This window comes from Vespa crabro, chromosome 15 (genome assembly GCF_910589235.1).
Source record: "Vespa crabro chromosome 15, iyVesCrab1.2, whole genome shotgun sequence".
Lineage (NCBI taxonomy): Eukaryota > Metazoa > Arthropoda > Insecta > Hymenoptera > Vespidae > Vespa > Vespa crabro.
The window spans coordinates 3195415-3223331 of record NC_060969.1 but is presented as its reverse complement, the minus strand read 5'-3'; the positions used below and the strand labels follow the sequence as shown (position 1 = coordinate 3223331).

The 27917-nt window shown below is 28.4% G+C and overlaps 3 protein-coding genes and 2 long non-coding RNA genes across 16 annotated transcripts; 2 read left to right on the top strand and 3 right to left on the bottom strand.

Moving 5' to 3' along the window:
- Positions 1 to 17: 17 nt before the first annotated feature.
- Positions 18 to 20291, bottom strand: LOC124429523 (solute carrier family 2, facilitated glucose transporter member 1-like). 6 transcript variants are annotated; one of them, XM_046974901.1, is made up of 9 exons: positions 17966 to 18116; positions 16307 to 16445; positions 12006 to 12036; positions 11854 to 11916; positions 11639 to 11662; positions 3503 to 3601; positions 2679 to 3243; positions 2175 to 2575; positions 18 to 2076 (listed from the first exon to the last, which is right to left on the bottom strand). In XM_046974901.1, the coding sequence occupies exons 1-9, from the start codon at positions 18099 to 18101 to the stop codon at positions 1729 to 1731; spliced, it is 1806 nt and encodes a 601-aa protein (XP_046830857.1). In that variant the 5' UTR covers positions 18102 to 18116; the 3' UTR covers positions 18 to 1728. The 6 variants fall into 6 exon arrangements, with proteins under 6 accessions (XP_046830857.1, XP_046830859.1, XP_046830860.1 ...); XM_046974903.1 differs by lacking the exons at positions 16307 to 16445; positions 17966 to 18116 and adding an exon at positions 18422 to 18604; XM_046974904.1 differs by lacking the exon at positions 17966 to 18116 and having other exon boundaries at positions 16164 to 16337.
- On the bottom strand, positions 13276 to 14155 carry LOC124429526. The gene is made up of 2 exons (XR_006943477.1): positions 14017 to 14155; positions 13276 to 13870 (listed from the first exon to the last, which is right to left on the bottom strand). It is a non-coding gene; the product is annotated as an uncharacterized LOC124429526 (long non-coding RNA).
- A 1074-nt stretch (positions 20292 to 21365) lies between the features above and the next one.
- On the top strand, positions 21366 to 23056 carry LOC124429525 (GTP-binding protein 10 homolog). Its single transcript, XM_046974915.1, has 4 exons — positions 21366 to 21612; positions 21697 to 22000; positions 22085 to 22303; positions 22394 to 23056. Exons 1-4 carry the CDS (start codon positions 21574 to 21576, stop codon positions 22999 to 23001), a joined length of 1170 nt encoding a protein of 389 aa, XP_046830871.1. The 5' UTR covers positions 21366 to 21573; the 3' UTR covers positions 23002 to 23056.
- LOC124429524 (probable tRNA N6-adenosine threonylcarbamoyltransferase, mitochondrial) lies at positions 22528 to 27844 on the bottom strand. Of its 7 annotated transcripts, none has more exons than XM_046974909.1 (8): positions 27084 to 27490; positions 24469 to 24673; positions 24126 to 24384; positions 23921 to 24049; positions 23475 to 23831; positions 23100 to 23410; positions 22754 to 22836; positions 22528 to 22623 (listed from the first exon to the last, which is right to left on the bottom strand). In XM_046974909.1, exons 1-7 carry the CDS (start codon positions 27184 to 27186, stop codon positions 22794 to 22796), a joined length of 1407 nt encoding a protein of 468 aa, XP_046830865.1. In that variant the 5' UTR covers positions 27187 to 27490; the 3' UTR covers positions 22528 to 22623; positions 22754 to 22793. The 7 variants fall into 7 exon arrangements, with proteins under 7 accessions (XP_046830865.1, XP_046830867.1, XP_046830868.1 ...); XM_046974911.1 differs by lacking the exon at positions 22528 to 22623 and adding an exon at positions 24889 to 25005 and having other exon boundaries at positions 22637 to 22836; positions 27084 to 27488; XM_046974912.1 differs by lacking the exons at positions 22528 to 22623; positions 27084 to 27490 and adding exons at positions 24889 to 25005; positions 25229 to 25366 and having other exon boundaries at positions 22637 to 22836.
- On the top strand, positions 23459 to 23889 carry LOC124429527. The gene is made up of 2 exons (XR_006943478.1): positions 23459 to 23599; positions 23678 to 23889. It is a non-coding gene; the product is annotated as an uncharacterized LOC124429527 (long non-coding RNA).
- Positions 27845 to 27917: the final 73 nt, after the last annotated feature.

Sequence of the window (27917 nt, the reverse complement as noted above, 5' to 3'; positions counted from 1 at the left end):
AAGCGCAGAATAAATAATTTATGCGTTATATTACGAAATTTATTTCATTCAAAATGATATATCACGATCATAAACTTTTTAGGATACTTTATATACATAAATTAATTTTCTCACTGACTTGTATTACGATTGAAGGATGTTCTAACATTTATTTTATTTTACATAGTAGTCCATAAGATATGCCGACTATTGTATAAATTAAACATAATATTGTATCTATAATAGGAGTTCCATTAAATGCAAATATGCATGTTTAAACTGTAAGTATGAATGAAGAAATTTTTTTCTATAATATATTTTTCAAGAGATATCAGTGAGAGTTATGATAATAAAAATACCTTTGTGCAGAATTCATAAATTAAAATCAGATATATTGTAACTTATATATTTTCTTTGTTTCAATGCATGTTGCAATCATGTACACACACTTTTAAATTCTTAATATTCTTCGTTGTATCGATACTAAAAATGATTTATATTTGAGTATTATTTGATTTTATAAATACAACTAGAGTGAATGTATTCATATGCTATTCTTACATTTAATTACCAAAATGATTAGCTTTCAGTGAAATATGCTTTGGTACATTTAATATGTATAGATGTCATTAGAATAATGATTGTGTACAGATTACAAACATAATTATGCTGGTGGATAAATTTTCTTAACTATTAGTAAACTACATGCATACATAAATATAATTATTTTCTATTCTGTGATATTTATACTTATGATCCTATTATAATCCTATTATACATCTACATCCATATTTACAATTCTTATCAACCTTTTTTTTTATTTGATAAAACATTTAAGATCATTATAATAAAATATGTATACTTCAAATTATTGTATTATATTTCAAATTATATAAATATATCACACCTACTGCAAGAACCTACTTTAAAGGCAAAAAATCTTTCCATGTTTAGTAATTTTCTTAACATCTAGCGATAAAATGTACTCTACCACTTTTTTAGAACAATAATCTCAATCTTGAAAACTCATCTCATAAAAAATACACAAAAAACAGGGTTTTGTAATAAGAAATTTACTGATTTTTTTTTGTTTCTCCTTCAAAGAAGACCCCTTTAACTATTTTTATTTAATATTAAACAAACGTCTTCTCATGACTAGAATTATAATTCTTTGCAGGCACAAAAATTCATTTGCATATTTCATTTGGGTATCTTCTTGTAAAAACAGATTTCTATTTACGAGTCTCCTATACAATATTGATAATCTTTTTTTCTGCTGACACAATCACTGGGATAATAGGAACTAAATTAAAGTTTCATTAAAAATTTTATAATCATAAAAGAAAAAGAATAGTATCTTATAAAAATGTGCGCGATCTAACGATATATTAATTGATGCGCTTTTATATGTGACACGTATAAAATGAATATTGTCAATAAAATTATACATTTAAAAGAAGTTATTTTTTATGAAACGATATATAATGATATAATTTTGTTAACTATCGTGTATCAAGTGGTATATACAATTTTTAATGAACATCTTTTTTTTTTTGTCATGTTTGTTCATCATATATAAACTTGTTGATGTAATAATACGAAATGGAAAATCGAATGAAAATATGAAAATGATGTAAATAATTAACGCAATATTACTAATCTATCAGATGGATGTTCTCCCGTAAGAACTACACATCGGCACATAAAATTTTTTTACTGATGAATCTCTATCTAATGCGTATTATTCTCTTATTGATAGGATATTTGTCTAAACATACTAGTAATTTCCTCTATTGTTTTATTCTTCGTTTCTGGTACTTTCTTATAAATGAAGAAGGTAAAGAATCCTTGTAACGCGGCAAAAATTATAAACACATAAGCACCAAGTGCTTCTTGGAGAGGAAGAAATCCAATACTGACAACAAAGTTAGCTGTCCAATTAACAGCAATGGCTACAGAGGTAGCAGCGGGTCGTGCCGACTGATTAAATAATTCAGACACCAAAAACCAAGGAATGCTTCCGGGACCTGTTGCGAACAATACTACAAATAGAATGACCCAGATTATGGAGAAGTAAGCAGCTACACGTGATGTCTCCTACAAAGATAAATGATAAAACTTGTAGATAAAGATAACAAGATAACAATTAATATATCTTGATGATGTAATGATATTGATAAATGTGAAATACTTACAGAAAATGCAAGACAAATGGTTAATAGAACCGTGTCCACGAACATGCCGGTGAAGCCAATCAGAAGTAATGTCTTCCTTCCCGCTTTTTCAACCAAAATCAATGATATTAACGTCATGAGAACATTCATCGCACCAACTCCTAACGTAGCATTCTGAGCAGCAGGCTTGTCAAGTTGTGCCGATCTGAAGATCTTCGTTGAGAAAAACATAACGGCATTGATGCCAGAAAGTTGTTGTGCGAGCATAACCATGACGGCTATCATCAGCGGAATCCTAAGAGCGGAATTTACGAAGAGTTCCTTCAGCGTAACCCTTGATATGAGTTTCATCGATTCGTATTCCGCCCGCATCTCTTCCATCTCATCATGAACTTCAACGGTATCACGTAACCAGGTTAAAGCTACAATATAAATTACAATATATTATCAGATTAAATTATATGACGAATTAGCAAATTCGGAAGGACTATTATAGAAGGACAGATAGTAGTAATATATTCTTACCTCTCTGTGCCTCCATATCTTTTCCTCTATTAATCAACAAATATTTTGGTGTTTCAGGACAAAATGGTAGAGTAATAACTTGGAACAACGCTGGTATCACGGTTAAACAAAGCAAAAGAGGCCATTGATTTTCCGTTCCCATTACTTTTTCTAATCCAAGAATTTGTGCCACCAGGATTGAAATTGTAATGACAAGCTGATAAACCGTTCCTACTGCACCTCTTAAATTAATAGGTGATATTTCAGACAGGTACATAGGCGCCAATCCTGCGTTTAATCCTGAGTTGATACCGATCAATAAACGTCCAATTATTAACATCTCGTAACTTCTCGCTATTTTGGTGAATCCCTCGAGTAGTACAGTTAATAGGACGAGTATGTTATTCAACATCAAACCTCCTTTTCTACCAAAGCGATCAGCGATCGTACCCACCAATGAACCACCTATCATACCACCAACGCAAAATATCGATACTGCTATCGACCAGATCACCGTTACTTCGGATTGATTCGTCACCACTCCAGTCCTATTCATTTTCACTTCGCTAATCCAGTTTTCAATAAGCTGAAACACATCATACGATCGTATTAACATACTTAATCCGATTTATATATACTGTGTCATAATATCATAATATGTAGTTATTATTTATAGGGCTCAGCAAAATAATAAAAAAATGTTTCTTACAAATTAAAACTATTCTTTTAATCAAGCTGACAAATTTTATTTTCATTATTTATATTTGCTATGTGTATTCCCTAAAGTTAAACCGTGCATATATTTATATATATATGATAGTTTCATTATTAAAAATTTGTTATACCTCTTGAGGAGCATTAACCACACCAGTATTGTATCCATGTTGAAACGATGATCCCAGTACAGCAGCTGTGATCGCAAAAATTAATCGGCTATTGAGACCCTGCAATAATAATACATCGAATTATAATATGTAAATGATATAAGTGATATAATAATCGCACATATTTTTTTTATTTTTCTTTATATATATATATATACGTATATAAAGCCCTATTACAAAACTCTTACCGTTTTCGTAAAATGTCGCATTTTAATTAATGTAGAGTGTTATAGTTTGTTTAATTAATATAGAATTCGTTATAATTTCACTTTCGAAATAAAACACTCCTCTATACCGCGGTTAATGTAATATTAATATCTTTATGTAATCCGATAATTTTTTCCTATGTAATATTAAGCGCACGGTATGTTTAAATGCTTACACACGCAACTTTTTTCCTTCTTTAGTAGACTGAAATATGTGTTAAAGACTGACGGGTCGGTACCCCCGTCTGCTTTCTTATACCAGCTTGGCCTATATACTAACACAAACAACGATGATACGTAAAAATTAATACTAACACACGTATAAAACATTACACTTCTATTTACTGATCTCTCATCGACGCACGTGTATAACAGCCTTATATGATCCTTGAATAATATGAATTTACGTGTTAGTTTACACACATATATATATATATATATATATATATATATATAAAATACACACACAGGTAAATATTCTTTATAAATACTGTAGATCGAACCCATATGCTAATAAACCGAGCAACAGCGTAGCAACGACGTTTATTAATTTCTTTATAACATTTTTTCTCTAAACGATACTAATTTTATTTCATCATAGTTAACGATTAGCTAATCAATGAGAATGGGATTCACGTGTGTTACGAACTTAATATACGCATTACTTCTTTGATAAATACCTATCAGTTTCATTTTATATACTGGAATATATTCAAATGGTATTAATCATCAACTGATGATACAAGTCAATAATAATGGATTCTTCCAATCGAGGTATTATTTACATTTATATTACAGATAGAAAAGAAAATATATTTTCTAAATATTCGAAAAAATATTTATCATTGACAACGATGATAATTTATAAAGGATCGAAAAGATATCCTTCTCTCTCTCTCTCTCTCTCTCTCTCTCTCTCTCTCTCTTTTTTCAGGGATATAAAACATGAAGATTTTTAATTATTTTTTTTTCTTTCCCCTTTAAAACGTTAAAAAATAAAAACAAAAAAGATGGGGGGAAATGAACTATCGAGCAGAAACATAAAACTTAATAATGTAGATAATAATAATACGATTTAATTTATTGTCGTTGATCAAAGATTGCATCTCTAAGACTGATCTATGTGGAATTTATACTTTAGATTTATCGAGAGAAAAAGAAAAACATGATATGAATTTTTTTTGAGAATTTATTCTAAACAATAAAGTAATGTTATTGTTTATCCATATTGTAAATATGTAATACGTTATTAAATTCAAATAACAAAGCTTTTTATAAATATTATAGAGATTTACCATCATTATACTTCAATAATATTAATTTTGTTAATATAAAAATCATCTAAGAAATTATGTCTCACTTAAGTTAGACATAATATTCGTATAATAACTCACTATAATAACATCGTTGCATGATTGTTTTAATCAATTTTTTATAAACATATTAAATAGAAAAAAAAAAAAGAAAGATGTATTTTTTAATAGTATTCATTGACGTATACAATAACGTAAACATACGATAATATTACGTCTATGCATAAAAGTACGCGTGCACCTTTGATGCACCTTCACCGCGACCTTGTAACGCATATATTACAACAAACCGGCACGAAACACTCAAAGTTGTGTGCGAGTGATGCGTCCGAAATAGGTGTGCCAATTCATGAAGATTTTCTATTGGCCATAGGATGGACGAGCCTCCAGTCGGAATGGCTGTCTGGTGGATGAGTTAAAAATAACAATCGTTCCACGCGCATGCGTAGTGTAGTAATCTATACTACAGACAAGCGGAAAACTTTTTACGTGCTTTCTTTACTAAGTGTAGTCCCATTCAAATATACCTTATAAAATCATATTAATTCTAATCGTCGTTTCTCTTTGTCTGTCTACTTTACTACATATCATCTTTATAAAGAACGTTAAGCATGCATGAATCACAAAGAGTGGTGGTGTGTTGTAATTGAATATTTCGATGGAATAGAATTGACTTTTTTTTTTTTTTTTTTAAGAAAAGACGAAATCGTCGTAGTACATTCTATAATAATAAATCTTTCACATTATCAACAATCGGCAATTATTATTTTATATTGATAAAATAATATGTATAGACATTTATAATTCGTTGTTATTTTTACAACAGATGTTCTTATTTTCTTTTTTTTTTTCTTTCTTTTCTTTTTTTTCCTTTTTGTCATCGAAAATATAGTCCGACTGATTTTAAGAAACATAAACATACTTTGTCTTTTATTCATTGCAATACATATTTATATACACGACATGTGTTTTTTTAATACATATTTTATTTTTCTCTTCCTTGTTTGTTTCTTTTTTTTTCTTATTTACTACTTAGAATATAAAGCATAGTTATTATCGTTGTGCTTTAATTTTTCACGGACTGTACAAAATCCGGACAATGCCCTCAATTAGACTTAAATTATATACATTTTACATTTCATTTATTTGTACACATTTTTACAGACAAAACACGGGAGAACGAATTTAAGTAGAAATGAGAATCTAACTTCTTTTAAATCAATCATATGAATCTTTTGAATCATTCATATGAATGATATTAACTTGACAATTACAAAATAATCAAAAGAGAATAAAAAATAAAAATGAATGTCATAAATATTTTGATGTCATTACAGAAAAAAAAAGAAAAGAGAAAGAAAGAAAAATTAACAAATAATACAAATTTGATAAAAATTTATCGTATAAATGTTTAGTAAAATGATTTTGAAGAACTTCAATTTTTATTTATACGATTTGTCCACGTTATGAAATATTTTCGATAGAAAAAGAAAATAATAAATAAATATTTCTTTTCTAGGCGTGAAATCTTTTAATTATAAGAAGATAATATAATATTACTATATTGATAATATAATATTAGAAATTATTTAACAAAATAATACTAAAAAGTATAGATATCAAATTCTTTATGTAAACTTGTCGATTTCAACGTATACGCATATTTATATGTATATATATATATATTTTTTTTTTACATGTCTTTGCATGAAATTAACTTTCGAATATTCAAGCTATACTTTACGATGAGGTGAAGACCTTTTAAACGTGTATTTTACATTTGAATAATTCTCCAATGATAATGGAGTTATTCGATATATCTGATAGTGACTCGAATATTACATTTCAAAATATATAGGCATTAATTTAATAATCCGATGTTAAAAACAATATGTAAGCAGAGATTACCTAAATTGTAAAATATGTTAAGCGAAATAATAAAAAAATATCCATTGATTATTTTTCATTGAATAATAGCATTTTAATATTATTTTTAACGATCTATTTTATATATAATAAAAAATATTCCAAACATATGTAAATAATTTGAAAACCGGAATTGGAGCTATATCTCAATATAAATAAATAACAAAATCCTTATCCATATAGAAGATAAATTTTCATTTGCTTTCTCAGCTACGTTTATCGTTCTATCATTATGAAAATAAGTTTCTGTACGACGACATGAGGAATGCATACACGAGAAAGTTCCATTAAAATTCTTCTTTAAAATTAATTCTGTAAATGTCATTTTTTTCAATTTCTTTTTACTTTTTTTAATTTCCATCAAGATCATGTTTAACAATTAATTACATTTATAATTATTATCAATAATGCATGTACTTGTTTATACTCATATTGATCACATTTATAATATAATATCCAAAGAAAGAAAGTAAATTAATAGAACTTTCGTTTCGATCGATTATTGCATAAGAATAAATTATTTTTTTAGTCTAAAATTCTGCATATTAATCAATCACATATTATTTGTCTTACCTTCAAACTTTTGATACCCATTTTAAGAGACGGAACCACGTTTTTTTTTCTTTTTTTTTTTTTTTTTTTTTTTTTTTTCAACCGTACGAGAGAGAAAGAAAAAAGAATCGTATGTATCTGGAAGAATAGGAGATTTTGTTTCGTCGATAATTCGAGAGAAAAGTTAAATAAACGAAAAATGGAAAGGAAGGATAAGAGAGAAATATATGGATAAATGGATACAAAAAGATAGGGAAAGAGAAAGAGAAAGAGAGAGTAACCCGTAAGAAAAAGACAACGACCTCAATCACTTCGTTTCACGGTCAGCACTTCCGTACAACATCGTACAACTGCCGATCTGCGTGCACGCTTACACGAATAAAGGCGATTTTCAAAACGTGTGTGGTATCTCCCCTCCTACGCGCCCTTCTATTTCTCCCCTCCAACCCTTCTACTCCTCCCCACCACCTATTACAAACTCTTTCTCTCTCACTCATTCTTTCTCTGGTTTTAGAACTGGAATATCCAATTGGCCGGTCGGTCACCGGTCACAACCTTTCACGCTCATACACACACATAACAGCGACCTCTTCGTATTTAAAATTGAGCCCAAAGAGAAATTCGATCTCTCTCTCTCTCTCTCTCTCTCTCTCTCTCTCTCTCTCTCTCTCTCTCCCTTCTACTTCTTTCAGGCACCGTTTACATTCATTTCATATATTTTTTTTTTCTTCCTCTTTTTATTCTTATTCTTTTTTCTTTTTTTTTTCTTCTTCTTTTTCTTCTTCTCTCCTATACTTTATTTTATTTTTTTATTATCAGTTCATTATCAGTTAGTTCTTTATCGTTCTTATCGTCGAATGATTTAGGGGAGAAATTTGTCTATTTCATGCCAATGGAATTAATTTATAATGTTAGTTTAAACAAAATCATAAATCTATATGATAATATTCACTGTTTATTAATTCGCAGACTGATCGATATTATGGTAGTAGAAAAAAACATGAAATAATATTATTTATATATTACTTGATGATTTTACTTTCTTCTCTCAAAAACTTATAATATCGTGAGTGTGTGTGTGTGTGTGTGTGTGTGTGTGTGTGCGCGCGCGCGTGCGTAAATCTCAGGAAAGATTGGAGCTATCTTGCTTGAAATATGATATAAATAATATTTGTGGGTAGAGAAATGGTGGAATCGATACCAAAGGTCGTGTCTGATTCTATGAAATTACATTCGTGTAATAGTTGTTAAGTTTTATTCCATTACATGTGAGACGAACTAACCAATAAAATACTTCAACGTCAAATTGGATAAGATTTTGTTATTTTTAATTTAAGGAAACAATGGTTGCATTATATGTCAAGGAAAATAATTTTAAAATATGAATATAAGAAATAAATGAACAAACAAATAAATAAAAGTCTCCTATGCTTTATTACGACGACGTGTAATATATCAAAGAAATATTCGATCAGAGAAATATTCGATATACCAAATCTTTAATTAATTTTCTTTCATATTTATTCTAAAGAAAATTTACAAAATATTTAACTTAATTTAAAAAAAAAATTAATTTCACTTGTGAAATAGAATTTAAATATTTCTACGGTTGAGAAATCGTATTGTACAAAATATCACAACCAATTTGAAAACTAGATTGACTGACTGTTTCCCTCCCTTTCTCTCTCTCTCTCTCTCTTTCTTTCTATGTAATGCTTTGAACGGAGAAAAGAAGAAAAAAAAAGTGAAAACGAAAAAGGAAACGAAGGAGAAGAGTTCATAGAATTGGACCTTTTTTCTCTTTAGTTCCCCCTTATGTTCCTTTTCTTTCTTTAAAAAAAGAAAAATATAAAAATACGTGTGACTACCTACTATACTACCACCATCATCGTTTTTACATCCAACAAACGCCCTTGTAAGTGGAACAATCGTGAACGGAATACGAAAGTTAAACAGAAGAGTCTCGTCACGTTACATAGAGCAATTTTACAATTACGTATATTGAACCTGAGTGCCGATTATATACCGCCATTTGTTCGTCTTTAAGAACGCAACTTGCCGATAAAACGGACTGTTGAACAATACTTCTCTTTTAAATTAAATGCTATGAAAGATAAATAACGAACAAAGAAAAAAGAAAGAAAAAAAAAAAAGAAAAAAGAAATCCGTAAAAGTTAATTATTATCGCGAAATAAATTTTTTATTTAAATTGTTTATTAAATATGAAAAAAAGAAATTTTTCTTTTTTTATCTCGTTCTAGTAATTCATAAAATTATTATCTAAGTTTTTATGATCGGTCGAATTCTATTGTCAGACCATGTCTCATTAATATTTTCATTGATGAATTAAAACTTCGTTTCTATGTAACCTGCGTACGTATAATTGATTATTGTTAATTTTTACGTATATATATATATATGTGTGTGTGTGTGTGTGTGTGTGTGTGTGTGTGTGTGTGTGTGTGTGTGTGTGATAAGTTTAATTTTGAATATGGAAAATATTTTGTAAACAACTTATGTAATAACGAAGTAATAAGTTTGACAGATAAACAATATTTCACAAAAAAATATATATATCGTGAGTAGATTAAGATATCAATAATAATTGTCATGTAACTTAATAAGTCTCGTATAATTTTGTTATCTGAATTATTTGAGGGACTCTCAAGAGTTAAATGTTATAAATAATCGATTTGTATATCAACGCGAAGAAATTCTAAATCATAGATTATGATTAAAATCTGTTCTATTGTATCAAATGTCTGTTAATAGTGAAATTAATAGAAAAATATTGTAAAGGAAACAATGTCTTGCGAAATTGTAAAAATGTACTCACGCGTAGTTGCGTGACAATTTCTTTTTTTTTTATAGCATATACAGCGCGATTAACATGCATTTAAAATCGATTATACTATGCATCGTAAAGAATTAAATACATATCTTCACTTTGTTGTACACAAAGTTAAATGAGACGTATTATTACTTATTTGTAAGTGAAAAAGAATATGACATATTTTTTTACAAGTGTAGGTAAACAAATAAAAGGAGATTTTAAAAATTCTAAAAAATAAAAAAAGAAACTACATTTCGTCAAATTTAATATAAAATTTGTTTCTAAATTATCGTCTAAATAAAATTTTTTTTATCACATGTTGCGTTATATAATACAATATGTAATAATTGTTGTTATACGGATAAATAAATAAAAAAAGCAAACAAAACAATTGATCAATACAAATTTTTTTATATGTACGAAGAAGTATACTTAAATTGTTACAATTTAAGATTTTACAGAGGGAAATGACGCGTGATGGGTGCTAAAATAAAATTCGCCGCAAACAAAAGCCACGTGTCGTACATATATTTAAAAGATAAAAAAAGAAAAAACAACTTGACCGCCCAAAAATTTTTTTCCGTCGTGACGCAACAGTTAATATCCACGCCCTCCTCTATTCTTCCCACTCTCCTTCGCTTGTCCAATAGAGATGAAGAAAAATAAGATAACGGTATAATATTTAAACAGAGAATATCTCTTATCCTTTTATCGTTACACCTTTCGTAATTCTTATATTGAATTATCAAATGTTTAATGTATTATCTTTTAGGGACATGGGAGGATAGGAAATTGTAAACATTTCTATTAGATTTAATGTAGATAATGAAAAAAAAAAAAAAAGAAAAAAAATCGCGTGGTACATTAGAAATAAATGAAATAGAAATAATACATATATATATATATATATGTATGTATATATACATATAATTGCTCATTTATTTTTAACCAGTAATTTTCCATAAAAATTTAAATCTGTCAAACGAAATTCATTTATTTTCTGTAAATTATCAATATTCTAATAATTTTTACCGAAAATAAATGATAATAAAAATATTGATACCATCTTACTTAAAGACTTATTAAAATATTTCATAAGGTCAGTTTATAATATGAACTGATCATATATATTTTAATTGATAATTATAATTAAAAAATTTCGATGACATAGATAAATAACTAATTCGACAGTGTCTTATATTAATCATTAATTTAATTTCAATTTTATTATAAAACATTGCGAATATATATGATACAAAGTACTCACCAAATCCTTATTCGTAGTAGAGGACTGCGTGAAAAAAGAAGAGAAAATATATCGTAAAACTATTAGATAATTAACGATAACACGTTATAATTTTATTACATGTCCATATATTAACAATATATATATATATATATTGATACATATATATATATATATATATATATATATATATATATATATATATATATATATATATATACCATATATGTAATTACCTTTGCCGTAGGAGCCAACGCAGTAGGAGTCGTAGTTTGTTCTAGCTGAATATCGTCATTTGACTGGAGCGAAATTGTTAGTTAAAAAAAATACCAAAGATTATATCATTTAATATTAGTTTATATATTATTAAAATAGTGACTTTACCTACCTTTTCCTTTTGCACGTCCATTGTAAAGCAGCTTTGGAGAAAAAAGCGAAAGAAACTTACTTAAAATTAAAAATTTTTATATCTACATATATATATATATATATATATATATACATATACGCATTATGTACTAAAATGTTGGATATATGTGTGTTAAATTAATATATTTTTCCAAAATTATCTAATGCAAGATGAATCGATTTTCATCGTTAGATCATTAGTATTACTCGTCCAATTACTGAAAAAAATTATATTCGAAAATTGTTATATTATTTGATTTCTCGTCTTAGATTCCTTCTAAAATATATTTTTTATAATATATATACTATTATTTTTAATATAGTCTCGGTAAATTGATTAGAATACAGATCTCATTGAACATACAGAATAAGATCTTATAAACAATTTCGCCGAGAGCGAAAATTGTCGACAAAACAAAAGGTTATTATGATAAAAAGGTTATCTATATTTCTGCAAATATATATATATATATGTGTGTGTGTGTGTGTGTAAATATCTTTATTGAAGGCTTATATTGTAATTAACATTATCATTAAGACGAATTGATGAATTATTGCATAACCTTCAAATGACCTTGATCAAACGAAAATCGGTGGCAATTTGATAACTCGAAAAAATCTCATATAGAATTATTTGATGGTAGTATATTATATTAGATAAAATATAGTATATACTCTAAATGAGAATTTTATTAAAAATTTTATTGAAGTATGAAATTATTCGAAAGATTTTGAGCAAAGTCCGATTATAATCCATTCAGAAGGATCATGTTGCGCCAACATACGTCGGTGAGTTTTTAGCGAACTTACTACGAGATATTATGTAACTCCTACGAAGAAATATATATGCACAGATACGGTCATCTTTTAATAATTTTGCATAATTACACTCGAGTTATGATTATTCTTTCGATGTTGACGGTAAACGTTCGACGAGTAAATGATCACTAATGAAATGGTAGTCTTTACTTTTCGATGAATTAACTTTCCAAGATAAAAGAGGCAAGATCAATAGAACCAATTGTAGAAATTAATTGTTTGCTATGCAATCGGTTACACACATAACCTCGATCGCTCTAGAATCGATCAGAATGTTTTGCCACACCCTGTTGACGTAAAAGATCTTCGGCATTAAGATTACAGAGAAAGAAAGAGAGAGAAAGAGAAAGAGAAAGAGAGAGAGAGAGAGAAAGAGAAGGAATAAGAGAAATAATAGAAATGATAATAATTAAAAAAAAAAAACATCTTAATCATTTTTCAATTGTTCTCTATATTTTCATCCCCTAAAAATTTGTTGTACTCTCAGTAGTCATATTACAACACGGTTGCTTCATCATTTAAAATTTTTTACTATCCATGTGTGTAACTACACAAAGTTTATTTACATGGTCGACGATCAAGGCGTGCGATAACCCTAAAGTCCAAGATAGTCGAACATACATTGTTATTATAAAAGATCACTGAGATATTATTTCGAGCTTCTCTCATTGTTTACTCACGCATTACATTACACACGTTTCTAATCAGTTCCTACTGTTTAACGAACAAATAGTAGAGACTGTTCGAACGTTACCCTCGTCCACGCAACCCTGAGTCAATTTTGTGATAATTGGTAAGATTAATTGACGACATTGAAAAAAAAAGGACTAGTTAAAATCTCTGTGTGTGTACGCGCGTGCGTACGTATATGCATGTGTACATACATATACATCATTTTCTGTTATATCTTTGACAGAAAGAAATTTCAATTTTTTTTTTCTCTTTTGTAAAATACATATACATATGTTGGAAACCAATAATTCAGCAGCCATTCATCTCTCTTTTGTATATTCAGTTATTAATTGACTGTTAAAAAAGAATATTTTTTTCATCTATTTAATCATTCATAATGTTAAATAAATAATCTATTATTTTCAAATAAAATATCGATCGAACTGTATCACACGAACGATAGATAAATCAAACATGTACACATATATGTATATACATACATATACACACACGCAGGTTAGAATTTGGATCAATCAACACGTTTGTTGATTTAGATACATCATATCTTTTTTTTCTCCTACTCACCCACGATACTATAATATATCGATGATAAAAGGATAAAAAACAAAGTGTTTTCAGAACTATTCAGAACACACTATCCGTCCGATCTTCAAAACGCTTATAACTCAGTTGAACAACACTTACAGAAGATATTCAACGGCTTACATATATAGGATAGATGTAGAATTTTACTTCGGCGCAAGCGCGAAAATTTGACCTCTACTTATCTCTACTATTAGGTATTTTCAATCATATGTCTTTTTTTCGAAGTTTACGATGGTTCGTAAATATGTAATGATTATGAAATCGAAACACGCGGCGTCGTTCTATGATGACACTATACGATATATTTGTGCAATGTGTACCTTTCATTAGCTCGAAGAAAATTCTTTATCGTTTGCGTCATACAAACTTCGATGACTTCATTTCTGATTCGTTTGCTTATGATTTTTTGCCTTTTTTCTTTTTTTTATTTTTTACTAATCAATATATGAAAAATATTTTAGATAATAATAAATACATAGATACACACAAAGAGATGCGTTTGACTTTCATTGTTTTCATCGAGTCTGCGCCCTTTATTTGAAACATTTGCTTATTGTTAGATCGATATTGTATGAATTTCAAGCTCATATGTATATATAATGTCAGAGAAATATATAATAATTTTATATATCATCTTCGATATGAAAGATGCATCCATATCGATCGATATTTCAAAATCAATATTTAAGAAAAAAAAAACAAAAAAATGATTATAAAATTTTTTTTTAACCTGTTAGAATGTCCGATTTGTTTTGAAATAATTTTTGGAAATTTTTGAAATCAATTTTTCTAATCTTCGAAAGTTAAAAACCACTTTCATAGGTTAGGAACAATAAAAAGTTATATTCAAATCGATCGTACATTAACCTAAATTCATCTCTCAATTAATTTGATATCCTGGTTTTTAAGATAAAAATTAAAATGAAGTATGTTAAAGCATCTTAATCTTTAAACTCTTTATAAGCTACGGCGAAAATGCATTTTGTTTGAAAATGTGGGGAAAACGTGGAACGTGACTATGGTCACGCTATTCTGTAAAGCCACGTGAGAACTCATACATAAGAATATTTTGGTCCATCTCCTTGATTAACTTCACGCTAACTCGTATTTAAAAATACGAAGTATTGGCACGATAAATAAAATACAAACAAACGTCACAAGCCTTATGCATTTGGTTAAGTAGCGTGGCCAACAAGAAATAATGAATATGTATTGATAACAAGTTTCTTTACAAGCATTATACTTAAGCATTATACTTTTAGAAATTATGTAATATATATTCACAAAAAAAGACGAAAAAAAATATATATAAAATTAATGTTGAATGTCTATTCAATGAAATTTTCATGAATATTCATTATGATTAAAATATTTAAAAAAATACATTTTTTAAAAAATAAAATTAGAAATAGGGTTTATCCTTTGCAAAAACATATTCTTTCTTTTCAAAACGTGTAAATAACCTCTAGGAGATCAATTTGGATCGTTACCAAAATAGTAAATAATATTCATCACTTTGGAAAAATTTCGGAGCCATTCAGATATATGCGAATTCAAATTCCCGAAATGTCTTCCTACACGTGAAAATATATTTGGAATTTAAAAAACCATGTAGTCGATTCTCACAAGATACTGACGAAACAACTATACATATATACGTAGTCATCGGGCTTTTAGCTTCTTGTGTGACCCTTCTGATGAAATGACGACAGTACCAAATAAATACAAGACGAACGGACATAGAAACCATAGGTGATTTTGACCAATAACAATAACACTTTCGATCATTTTTATCGATAAATGTTCATTTGTATTTTACATGAATATTATATGTCTATTAAATGATATATATATATATATATCATACATATATATATACACATATATATATATACATATAATAGCTTACTTTAAATATCAGAAAATTTGAACTCAAACTATATATATCAAAATCACATATCACAGACAAACATGATGCAAGAAAACATGGTAACGAGAAATACTTTGAGAGATGACTGAACCTTATTAAACACACACTCACCGAATCAACCAATCACAGATCTAAACCATACTTCCCGCGAATACTATGGTTAACAACTTCGTTATAATGATTCATTGTCTTGACGTAATAAAAATCGGAGAAAAACATATATCGTAATATTTTTAATGTCGTAATTATAATACCTCGTTGCAACAGATAACGTTATCGCAAAGCATAGAATATACGGACTCGCGGCAGATAGACGTGCCTCTGCGCACACCCACCGTATTGGCCAATCAGAGAACATCTCGTATGGATGTACTCCGTCTTTCGTACCGTAACCTATTTTTATATGATATCGACTAAATTATTATGACAGGTTTATTGTATGTAACAAATGTAATACGAGATAAAAACATATAGTTAGTTGGAATATATTCGAATGTTATTTATATAATTATTTAAGTATATTGACAGTGTTTTCAAATTCTTTATACACGATAGAAATGATAATCACTGACCACTAATCTGTCAATAATTTTCTTCATATGTGTATGTATATATATGTATATATACATCACGTGAATGCGCATAGTGAAAGAGATCGAAACGTATTCCTGTCTATTAATAATAAATACATATATATATAACTAACCTAAAAAATTGTTTACCTTTATATGCTTTTTCTATCATTTTTAAATTATATTGAATTAAATGTGATAGATACGATCGATAATTATAGATATATCTATTGTATTGTCGTTTAATTATACGATGAAACCTACAAATATATTAATCGAATGGTTAGAATTCTAATCAATTCAAACCAAGTATATTTATATATACATATCCGTCTGTATATATATATATAATATGTTGAATATCGATATTCATTTTTTTAATAAAAGCAAATATTGTAAATATACATATATGTATGTATGTGTGTAATGATACGCATATCGAGCATGAATCTGATAATAGAATGAATTAATAATAGTAAGTAAAAAAATATGTAAATAAATCATATAAATATTGCAAATTAATACTAGAATTATCAGTTGATATTTTTTTGTCAACCTTAATTCATTAACTTATTTTTGTATCCATATGGTGTATTTATTAATAAAACCAATTTCTATTAGATGATATTTTGTTCTCATAATAAGATAAGATACTCTAGAATAGTAGAATAATGATAAATAAAAATAAAAAGAAAATAAATTTTGAAATATAAAATATTATGATGTAAACATTTATAGAATTCTGATTGTATACTGTATAAATCTAATTATAAATAATAGATCAATGAAAATTCAGTACAACCAGATTCTCTCTGTTTTACGTCATAATTTATCTTTCACAATCAATTTCTCTTACTGTATGTATGCATATCATACATAGTATATGTATATACGTATGTAGTAGTATTTACGCACATTGTTGCGTCACGCAAAAGGAACTTTACCGACTATTTCCCATCGAATAAAAAACAATCATCGCGACAACGAAGAAACGAACAAAGCGAAGACATCGCTTTGAAAAATTATCGATAGTCAAGGACGTAGTCATGACACGACGTGTAATGATTGCAAGGTGGTTAAACGGATCTCGTTTAAATCTCGATAAAATGTTTGATTTCAAAACAAAAAATTTAACAAAAAAATGTTAAGAAATAAAAATGATTATATAAAAATTAACAAATTCGTGTAAATCATTTAGAAATCGCATCGATACGCGTGTAACGTGTTTAGTATATATAAAGAAAAACTTAGACATCTTACAACCTACGTGACATATGCTCTTCATAAATCCTAACGTATTATAATAAATATATTAAATATAAATTTTTCGATATGATATACTTGCCGAGAATATGTCGCTTGTGTGTCTTTTCGCGTATAGCTTTGAATAACCGCGCCATTTCGAAACTTCGCTATAAATAGAGTATTTTCTTGCTAACGTGTACGTTTTCCATCGATATACTATATGCAGATGCATCGCGAAGTTCTCTGATCTAAAAGGATATCAATAAATTTCATATTCGTTAACAAGCGAATACGATTCTCTCTCTCTCTCTCTCTAAAATTTTTTTCTTTACGAATTACTTTGATCTTCAACACTGATTTCATAAACAGATTTTTTTAATAATTCTATATTAAGATCCAATTCTATATAATCAAATATACGAATTATTTATTTATATGGATATAATTAAAATAATTATAGGTTATGTGGGGTGAAAATTTGATAATTTCGAAGTTTCGATACAAATTAGATTTTTAAATCGAAAAAATATAAGAATGTATTTAATAACTTACCCCTTTAGCAGAAATCGGTACGGTAGTTTCTCTGGTATAAATTGGAGCATCCAAATCACTGACACTGCTACTGATACTGGGTGCTCTGGAATCACCCCTACCACCTAAAGGTACTGAGAGATGAGTAGGCCTGAGTGGATGCGATTCTGCGATGTATCCCTCACCAAAATCTTCGTCGTCTCGATCCATCTTAATAAAAATAAACGATTTCCGTGAAAATAATTACATTATTAATATTAATATAAGAATGAATTAAAACATATTACCGTAGAGATTATAAATTTAAATTTCGCGCCATTGACGTGTTTGAATAAAATTGACTCTTACTTTTTTAATATTATAATGACGATCTCGTATATATTACGTAAATTTAAATTAATATCTTTATTAATTGATACAATGAACGAAAGAGAAAAAAATAAATTAATCGATTTATATTTGATAACTTTCATTTTACTGCGTCGTAGATGGCTAACATAAAATTAGCACGGTAGCGTGACAACAGTACGCTTTCCCTGCTAAGTATTTGGCTACTGATCAAGGCTAGTAACCCGATGGCATCCTCGATTTTTATATTACTCTTCGTCTGTATCCTACGATCATTCAATAATGATAAATAATACTCTAAAACATTTATGATAGAGTATTAACGAGATTGAATGATCTCCCTTTAAATATCTATTTTTTTTTTTTTTTTTTTTTTAATTAAATCAGATTAATATCGTAGAATTTATACGTATTAAAAGATCTAATTCGTACAAATAAATAACACAAACGATAAAATTCAATAAATTTGATTTATGATCAATCCGATATCATTGACTGAATTATCGAATAATTATATTGGCATAACTTGTTGTAATATAAATCGATCATAGTTATAATCAGATCGGAAGAAATACAAACGCAAGGTACGAATTAATTAAGAAACTACGTCATATATTATCAAGGTTAATCAATCTCCAATAGTCATCCTATATCATGTAATAATTGTCTCATTGCACGTAAGTGTCTTTTCACAAAAAAGAAATGAAAATAAAAAGAAGAAAAAAGAAAAGAGAGAGAGAGAGAGAGAGAGAGAGAAAGAGAAGATAGAAAAAAAAGAGTATCATCATGATATTAGAATCTTCTCGTCTTTTAGAATCTTACGATAACTACGATCACATTACTATTATTCAAATAAAACCGCGGAATATTGTATGAAGAGTCTCATTCGAACGTCGAAGTATAAATGATCATTTACATACATGCATATAGACAACGTAGTTACCTGATATCTGCGGTCGAAAGTCCTTACACGTACAGGGAGGTTTTATATGTCCTCTTCTTTTTTACTACTACTACACAACGAAACCGCAACACCTTCCTTCTTCGTCAATAATTAACACACAAGGAAATTTGTTACGCGTTAATTACCTCACTCGAAGTTTATATTATAACTTACATACGTGCTGTGAAATTATTTTTTTATAAGGGAAAAAAGAAAAATTGGTAAAAATTATGGGATTAAAAAGAAAGAAAGAAAAACAAAATAAAAATAAAGAAAACGGATGAATCTTGAAAAAGAATCAAAGGAAATATATCTAATTAGAGCACCCGTACAACCGGGATATACTCTTAAGACTGAACCAAAGGACGTGCGTCTCGTTTCGTCTCGTCGTCGTCGTCGTCGTAGTCGTCGTCGTTGTCTTCGTCTTCGTCTTCGTCGTCTTCGTCTTCGTCGTCTTCGTCTTCGTCGTCTTCGTCGTCTTCGTCGTCTTCGTCTTCGTCTTCGTTTTCGTCGTTTTCGTAGTCGTCTGCAAGAAACGTAGCCGTTGGCCTCTTTCTCTCTCTCTTTCTCTCTCTCTTTCTCTCTCTCTCTTTCTCTTTTTCTCTGGCTAGATTTAATTTTAACGTGTACGTTGTCGGACGAGCCTCCGTTTTGTTATAACTAAGAAAAGCTACATGCAACAAGCCTCTCTTACTCTTATTGGTTCCCTCCCCTTTTTCTCTTTACTTCATCTTCTTTCTTAATACGCACATCAATTGATTCTTTACAAAGACCGCACAATTGATTTCACTTAACCCTTGAATACAATCCACCCAACTCCTTGACGTTGAGAGACCCTGAAGAATTGCAAGGACCAAACACCTATTAAAGATGTAAAATAAAAAAAAAAAAGGAAGAAGAACAAGAGGCAACTAATATCTTTAATATCTTTTCAAATATTAACGCGCCGATATCTCATGGACATATCAATTTTGAATAACAAGATAAGTTTATTACAAACTTACATATACAATGATAATTCGTTATAACAATTAAACACTTATTAACGTTCATGTTAGTTATTGTGATTTATATTCTTTAATTATCAACGTGAGATTCACTGAAGATTCATTATTTCGTCGAAAAAAGAGTTAGAGCTTTTGCCATATTTTTAAATTCGAATTTCTTCGCGCCGTATTGTGATATACTGAAATGGTTGCCAATTTTATTTTTTGTTTTGTTTATATTCAAATATAAATAATTTATTAAGTGACGCGATGTTTAAATCATAATAAACTATAAACTAATCATCAAAGATTATTAGATAATTAGTAAGGATAGTTGCGTATAGAAGTTATGTAAGCGTTATGATGATATCATTATTAGATCGTTCTCAGACAATGTAGAGGAACGAGAGAAAATTTACAATATTCAGTTTCTACATGAATCAATTTCCAGAGATGTAGTATTCATAGCTATATGTTTCATCTAAGCTTGTTTTTTTGTATAAAACATATAGTATCTACATGCAATTATAATTATAACATTTATATGCATTTCAAAAATTGAATAACTTTAATATAGTTGTTTATAATTCGTATTTTTTTACATTACCTAATATTTTCCTATGAATTTTATTGTTAATAGGTTTACATAAAATTCTTACCAGGAAAATATATTTCTGTTTTTTTTTTATAAGTATTTAGCTACCTACTATCTAGTTTGATCTCGTATAATCTCAATTATATTTCAGTGTTTATGTATTTAAATGGTGATTGGTTTCATTGTTTATATAACTGTATGATTGATATAGTTACAATAAGGAGATAATAAGATTAATATATAATATTGTTTTTATCGAACATCTATAACAAAAAATATAATCTCATAATAATACAAAGAAATGGTATTTCTTACAAATATTTTAGGTTATGTTATAAAAGTATGTATATCATTTATGAACAAGTATTATGCTACAAAGAAAAATTTTGTTTTTAATAAATTAGATAAGATATCTATACTGTAGGTACCTAGAAAACATTTACGCGATGGATTCATAGATTCTTTACGTCTTAATGTAAAAGGAGGTACCGGAGGATCTGGTCTTCCTCGATATGGTGGAAAAGGTGGCTCAGGTGGTAACGTTTATGTTGTGACAAAAAAAGAATTGACGTTAAGAAATGTTAAAACGAAATGGAAAAAAGTAAATATACATGCTGAAGCAGGTACCAGTAGTTCCAGTAAAGGAATTCTAGGAAAATCTGGTAGTGATATAATTATTGAAATTCCGTGTGGTATAACTATCTTTGATGATAATGGTTTAAAGTTAGGTGAGCTTAATTGAAATCTTTAAATAATATTATGTATCATATATAAATACATATTTTTAAAATTATATATTATGTTAAAAATAGGAGATTTGAATAAAAACGATTTAAAGTTATTAGTGGCAAAGGGTGGTCTTGGTGGTTGTCCAGAAACAGGTTTTTGTGGTCAGAAGGGACAAAGCAGAACAATAATACTTGATTTAAAACTGATTGCTGATGTGGGTTTAGTTGGATTTCCCAATGCTGGAAAAAGTACATTTTTACATGCTATGTCTAAAGCACGTCCAAAGATTGCCCGTTACCCGTGTAAGTGCAATGATAAATTTGTATAAATAATAAATTTAAAAGATATAAATATGTTTATTAAATTTTTTTAATCCTTATGTTTTTTTTCAGTTACTACTTTAAAACCGCAATTAGGTACTATGATTTACGATGATCATAGACAAATAACAGTTGCAGATTTACCAGGTTTGATCGAAGGTGCACATGTTAATATTGGAATGGGACATAAATTTTTAAAGCACATAGAAAGAACAAAGTTACTTTTATTTATCGTAGATATTCAAGGTTTCCAATTGTCCGTACATAGTCTTTATAGATCCTTTTTAGACACAGTTATCTTACTAAACAAAGAAATTGAACTGTACAAACCAGATTTATTAAACACACCTTCTATGCTTATAATAAATAAGATGGATACAAATAATGCTGATAAAATTTATGCTGATATAAAAGATAAATTGGAAGATTTACCAAATGTTGCTTCAGAATATCCTGAGGAAATAAGACCTGATCATGTTATAGAATTTGATGATATTGTGACAGCATCATTAGCTCTAAAAAAGAAAAATGAAATAGAAATGATTAAAGAGAAAATACGAAATATACTTGATATTAATCAAGAAAAAGAATTAATATCAAAAAAAGAAATTGTATCTAATTCTGATTTACATGAAAAACTAAAACAGCAAGTAAAGCAAATTGGTCCTACACTTGTATAAATTTGTTTTTAAAATCTTCTAGATTAATAAAAGACAGTTTTATATATAAGTAAAATAATTATTATATATTAAATATACATTCAATACATATAACTTACATAGTTGAATCCATAGCAAGTTTTTTTTCTATCTTTATTCGTTTGCATTTTAATTTTGAAAATTGTACTCTTTCTGTCCAATCTTCCCCTATGGCTGCTTTTGTTTCTACAGTTACATTTTTAATCTCGCTTTCATTTCTGAGTATATCAATACCTGAAATCCATTTTTCTACTCCATTCCAAGCTATCATGACACCATTATCAGTACATAATCTTGGTGGTGTCCTAACAAGCTTATAGTTTAGTTCAGAACATATAATATCCAAAGCTTTTGCTATAAAATTATTACATGCAACACCTCCTGATATTACCTATAATCATATCAGTTATATAATTGAAAAATTACTGAATTGAATCAGATAAATGTATACCTACCAATGTTCGTTTATCTTCAGGAATTAAATTAATGTAATCAAGAAATTCTATTGCTCTTTGAGTTTTATGACAGAGATGTTTTGTAATTGCAAGTTGAAGGCTAGCACATAAATTGTAAACATCAGGTATAATCATGTCAGCTATAATATTATGTTTCTTCTCTTCTTCAGTAATGTGATTTATACATGTTGTTAATATTCCAGAGAAACTAAATCTACAGTCCTGATATGACTTCAGAGAGTCATTAAAAATAAATTGATTTACATTAGATGCCCTGCATGCCGCTGCTTCTACTGCTTGACCTCCACTCATATTATTAAAATCTTTTATATTATTCAATTTAAGTCTACGAGCAGCCTATAAAATACTTCTATATTTTATTTATGTAATTGCAATATAATATTTATAAAAATTATTTTATATTTATTAATATTATGATAGTGTACCTTATCTAAGATTTCTCCTGGTGCATTGTTCATCGATGAACCAAGTATAATAAATTTCTGTACATTTTGAACAACTACAAGCAGACTATGACCACCTGATATTAAAAGTACAAGATAAGGAAAATCTACCTAGAATAAAATATTTGATGTTATTCTTAATGTCCAGTTATGTATAAAGAATAAAAATAAATTCTCTATTTTATACCTTCTCTGTTATTCTAACTGTAAGTGCATGAGCTTGCATATGATGTATGGGTATAAATGGTTTATTACCAAGAACCGCTAAATATTTTCCAAACTTTTCACCTATTTGAAGTGATAATGATAGACCTGGCTTTACAGTAGTTGCTATAGCATCTATGTCTCTTAATTTTAAATTTGCTGATCTCAATGCTTTTTCACATACCTCTGTAATATGTTGTCTATGCATATTTTTTGCAATTGTAGGTATTATACCTCCGTATCTATAATCATATAATATATTATGTAAATAAATGCAACTGTTATAAAACTATAAATCATTAAATCTTTTAACATGTTGAAATTACTTCGAATGTAATAAACATTGTGAATTAATTGCTTCACCCAATATATTTCCATTACTATCTACAATACCGCAACCAGTGTCATCGCAACTACTTTCAATTCCTAAGATTACAGCTGGTTTATGACTACTAAATTTTTTGGACTTTTTTAGACTTTTTAATATGCTATATCGAGGATACAGGTGCTTCAATGGAAATAGCATTTTTTCTGAAATAAAAAAAAATAAAAAATAAATAGAAAGTCATAATGCAAAGCTGAAAATAAATTCTATATTTTTTATGAATTAAAATTATTTTTAACAAAACCTAAGTATATACAATTATTGTAAATAAATAATACTTGATATTTTTTTTATTTTAATAAAATTAAGATTTTTTTCTCGCGTATGTATAGATATATATATATATATGAGAAAGTATTACACTAGAAATATATCGTGCACAACGACAAAGGTTGGCAACGTAATGCAGCTGCTATTGAAATTGCAAGTCCATATCTTCCATTTTCGTTTAAGCTATGATACAGAGTGTTACATCATTCTAGAAAGTGGGGTTAATTTATTTTTTTTATTAAAATTAAATTTTTTATATGCGTTACATTAAATGATAATACCGACTGACGTAATTAGAGAAGAAAAATTGTAATTTTTAAAAAATAAAATAAAATTAAAGAACAAAGAAAAACAGTAAGATATACACAACGTATTGTCATTTTTCAAAATGGCTCAACAAAGTGAAATAAACAGAGTCTCTGCAAAAATACCACAATTTTGGGTGGAAGAACCATTGGTCTGGTTTACATTAGCAGAAATACAATTTAATTTAGCAGGAGTAACGCAAGACAATATAAAGTATGGATACGTTTTAAGCAAGCTCGACGATAAGTATATTCATGAGATGTTTGACATCATAATGAATCCACCGACCACAAAAAGATATGAAAATTTCAAAGAACAGGTAATAAAACGATTCACTAATGCTTCAAATATAAAGCGTCTACAATTACTGGAAAAAGAAGAACTTGGCGACCGCACACCCTCTGAGTTTCTAAGACATTTGAGAAATCTGGCTGAATCCAGATTATCTCAAGGCTTGTTGTATACAATTTGGACTAGCAAATTACCTGCACATATACAAACTATTATAACGACAATGCATGATTCACCATTGAACATTAGAGCTGAAGTAGCAGACAGAATTGCTGATCTTTCTTTGCCATACAATATGCCAACAAAAGCAGCAGAGATAAAAATAAAAAATATTAATAATGAAGATGTTATTAGCCTTAAGCATCAAATAAATGATTTGACAAAGACAATTAAGGAAATGTATTTAAATGAAAAACAAATGAAGCTCGAGTTTTATGGAGCACAAAATGAACAAAATAGAAAATATCAGCTAGATAATCAAGAGCAAGGACATCAAAGTAACATGAACCTGAAAGAGATATGTTACTTCCACAGGAAGTTTGGTAATGAAGCAGGAAAATGTATATTGCCATGTAGTTTCAGATATTTAAATTACACATCACAAGTCACCATTGATGCTCAACACATAACAGGTAAAAACAATGTTATTGTAGATGCATTATCTGAAGTATCAGGGATTGCAACCACAATAAATTATAAGGAAATAGCTCAAGCACAAGAACATGATTCAGAATTTCAACAATTTAGACAGAGGGATACTGAATTTTTGATCAAGAAAGTGTATATTAAAGACTTCGATGCAGAAGTATATTGTGATATTTCTACAGGTCAACCTAAACCATTCTTAACAAAAAGTTATAGAAAGTCAGCTTTTAACTCGATACACAACTTATCACATTCAGGGATGAAAGCAACAATCAAGTTGTTAAGACAAAAATATGTATGGCCAACAATTAAAAAGGATGTAAAACAATGGATCAAAGAATGCATTGTATGCCGAAATTCAAAAATAATAAGACATGTCAAATCTTCAGAATATTTCATAACTTCATGCCAAAAATTCGAGGATGTCCATATAGACATAGTGGGACCACTACCTATTTCAAATGGATATAAATATTGCTTAATATGCGTGGACAGATTTACACACTGGCCTGAAGTAGTTCCCTTAAGAAACTCTTCAATGGAAAATATAGCACAAGCATTTTTGGAAGGATGGATTTCTAGATTTGGAGTACCATTAAGAATTACTACAGACCAGGGCAAACAATTTGAATCTTATTTATTTAAGGCTTTTAGTAAATTTCTTGGAATCACTCATTTATGGACCACGGCCTATCATCCTGAAGCAAACAGTTTAATTAAGCGATTGCTTAAACAACTGGAAACAATCATCAAATGTCATGGCAACAAAAACTGGACCGAAGTACTTCCAACTGCCATGTTGACTATTCGGTCAGTGATTAAAGAAGATATCCAAGCAACGACAGCAGAATTGGTATATGGAGAGACAATAAGATTTCCAGAGGAATTATTAATCAAAGGAGCCAAAGATAGTATGCTAGAATTTTTGAAGCAGAACTTAACCACGGCTACTGATACATTTTTTTATCACAATGGAACGATGAAGCCACTACAACCATACGATGAAACTAGAAAAGAACTAGTAGGGAGAGAAAAATATTTTACCATTAAGGTAAATGGTAAAAGTACCAAAGTAGCAATTGACAAGATCCAATAAGCATTCATTAATGCAGATGTGAACAATACAAATGATATTCTTCACAAACATGAATCAACTTAAAAGAAAAAAATGAGACTTTAAACATAATAGTTCCTAATATTGTAATATTTTCATTGTACAAATTTTATATGCATTTATATTTACTATATTGTTACTGAAAGAAGGGTCATACAGTAATGTTAGAAACATACTGTACACAAAGATTCTTTGCAATACAACACCAACACCATCTGTTAAATATTAATAAGACTACAAATCTGTATCTTTTTCACTTCCTTTTAGACTACAGCATTCACCGTCCAATGTCATTTCAGAGAAAGTTACCTTAACTTATTTTAATAAAGTCCTTTTCTATTACCAGTGGTTGTTGACTTTCCCGATACGTTATACGTTACAATTTATATCTCTATATAGTAACTTTTTATCCACGATTAAAATCTTAATTAGTTCAATATCTTTTCTTTGAATTTGGAATTCTGAACAAATTTAATTGATAGTTTAAATAAAAAGAATAAACATACTTTAATTTTTAATTAACGCTCCCATTATAAATGAAAAATATATAAATAACAATAAGAAAAAAGATACCTTAGCAAACATATTTAAGAATATTTATTACCACTGGTTTTATAATTATTTATGCCATCAATGAGAATAGGTGTAATTCTTGAATGATTTTGATTAACAAGGCGAAAAAAAATCGCGTTAGAAAATGTTATTTTTTCAAAAATAGTTTACGCTCAAATAAAAAGCTATTCACAAAGAATCGAAAGTAAATG

What these genes read in the sequence shown, in the direction of transcription:
- LOC124429523 (XM_046974901.1), bottom strand. Translation starts at nt 18,101, where the DNA reads ATGCATCTGCATATAGTATATCGATGGAAAACGTACACGTTAGCAAGA. An exon ending in CTACTACGAATAAGGATTTG is followed by an intron (nt 3,602 to 11,638) that starts GTGAGTACTTTG and finishes TTATTATTGCAG; the next exon opens with GGTCTCAATAGCCGATTAAT. An exon ending in TGGTTAATGCTCCTCAAGAG is followed by an intron (nt 3,244 to 3,502) that starts GTATAACAAATT and finishes GATGTGTTTCAG; the next exon opens with CTTATTGAAAACTGGATTAG.
- LOC124429525 (XM_046974915.1), top strand. Translation starts at nt 21,574, where the DNA reads ATGGTATTTCTTACAAATATTTTAGGTTATGTTATAAAA. An exon ending in TTTTAGGTTATGTTATAAAA is followed by an intron (nt 21,613 to 21,696) that starts GTATGTATATCA and finishes TCTATACTGTAG; the next exon opens with GTACCTAGAAAACATTTACG. An exon ending in AAAGATTGCCCGTTACCCGT is followed by an intron (nt 22,304 to 22,393) that starts GTAAGTGCAATG and finishes GTTTTTTTTCAG; the next exon opens with TTACTACTTTAAAACCGCAA.
- LOC124429524 (XM_046974909.1), bottom strand. Translation starts at nt 27,186, where the DNA reads ATGTTTGTGAAGAATATCATTTGTATTGTTCACATCTGCATTAATGAA. An exon ending in CTGAAGATAAACGAACATTG is followed by an intron (nt 23,411 to 23,474) that starts GTAGGTATACAT and finishes ATATGATTATAG; the next exon opens with GTAATATCAGGAGGTGTTGC. An exon ending in CTTGCTATGGATTCAACTAT is followed by an intron (nt 22,837 to 23,099) that starts GTAAGTTATATG and finishes TTTCTTTTTTAG; the next exon opens with AGCTAATGATGCTGTCACAA.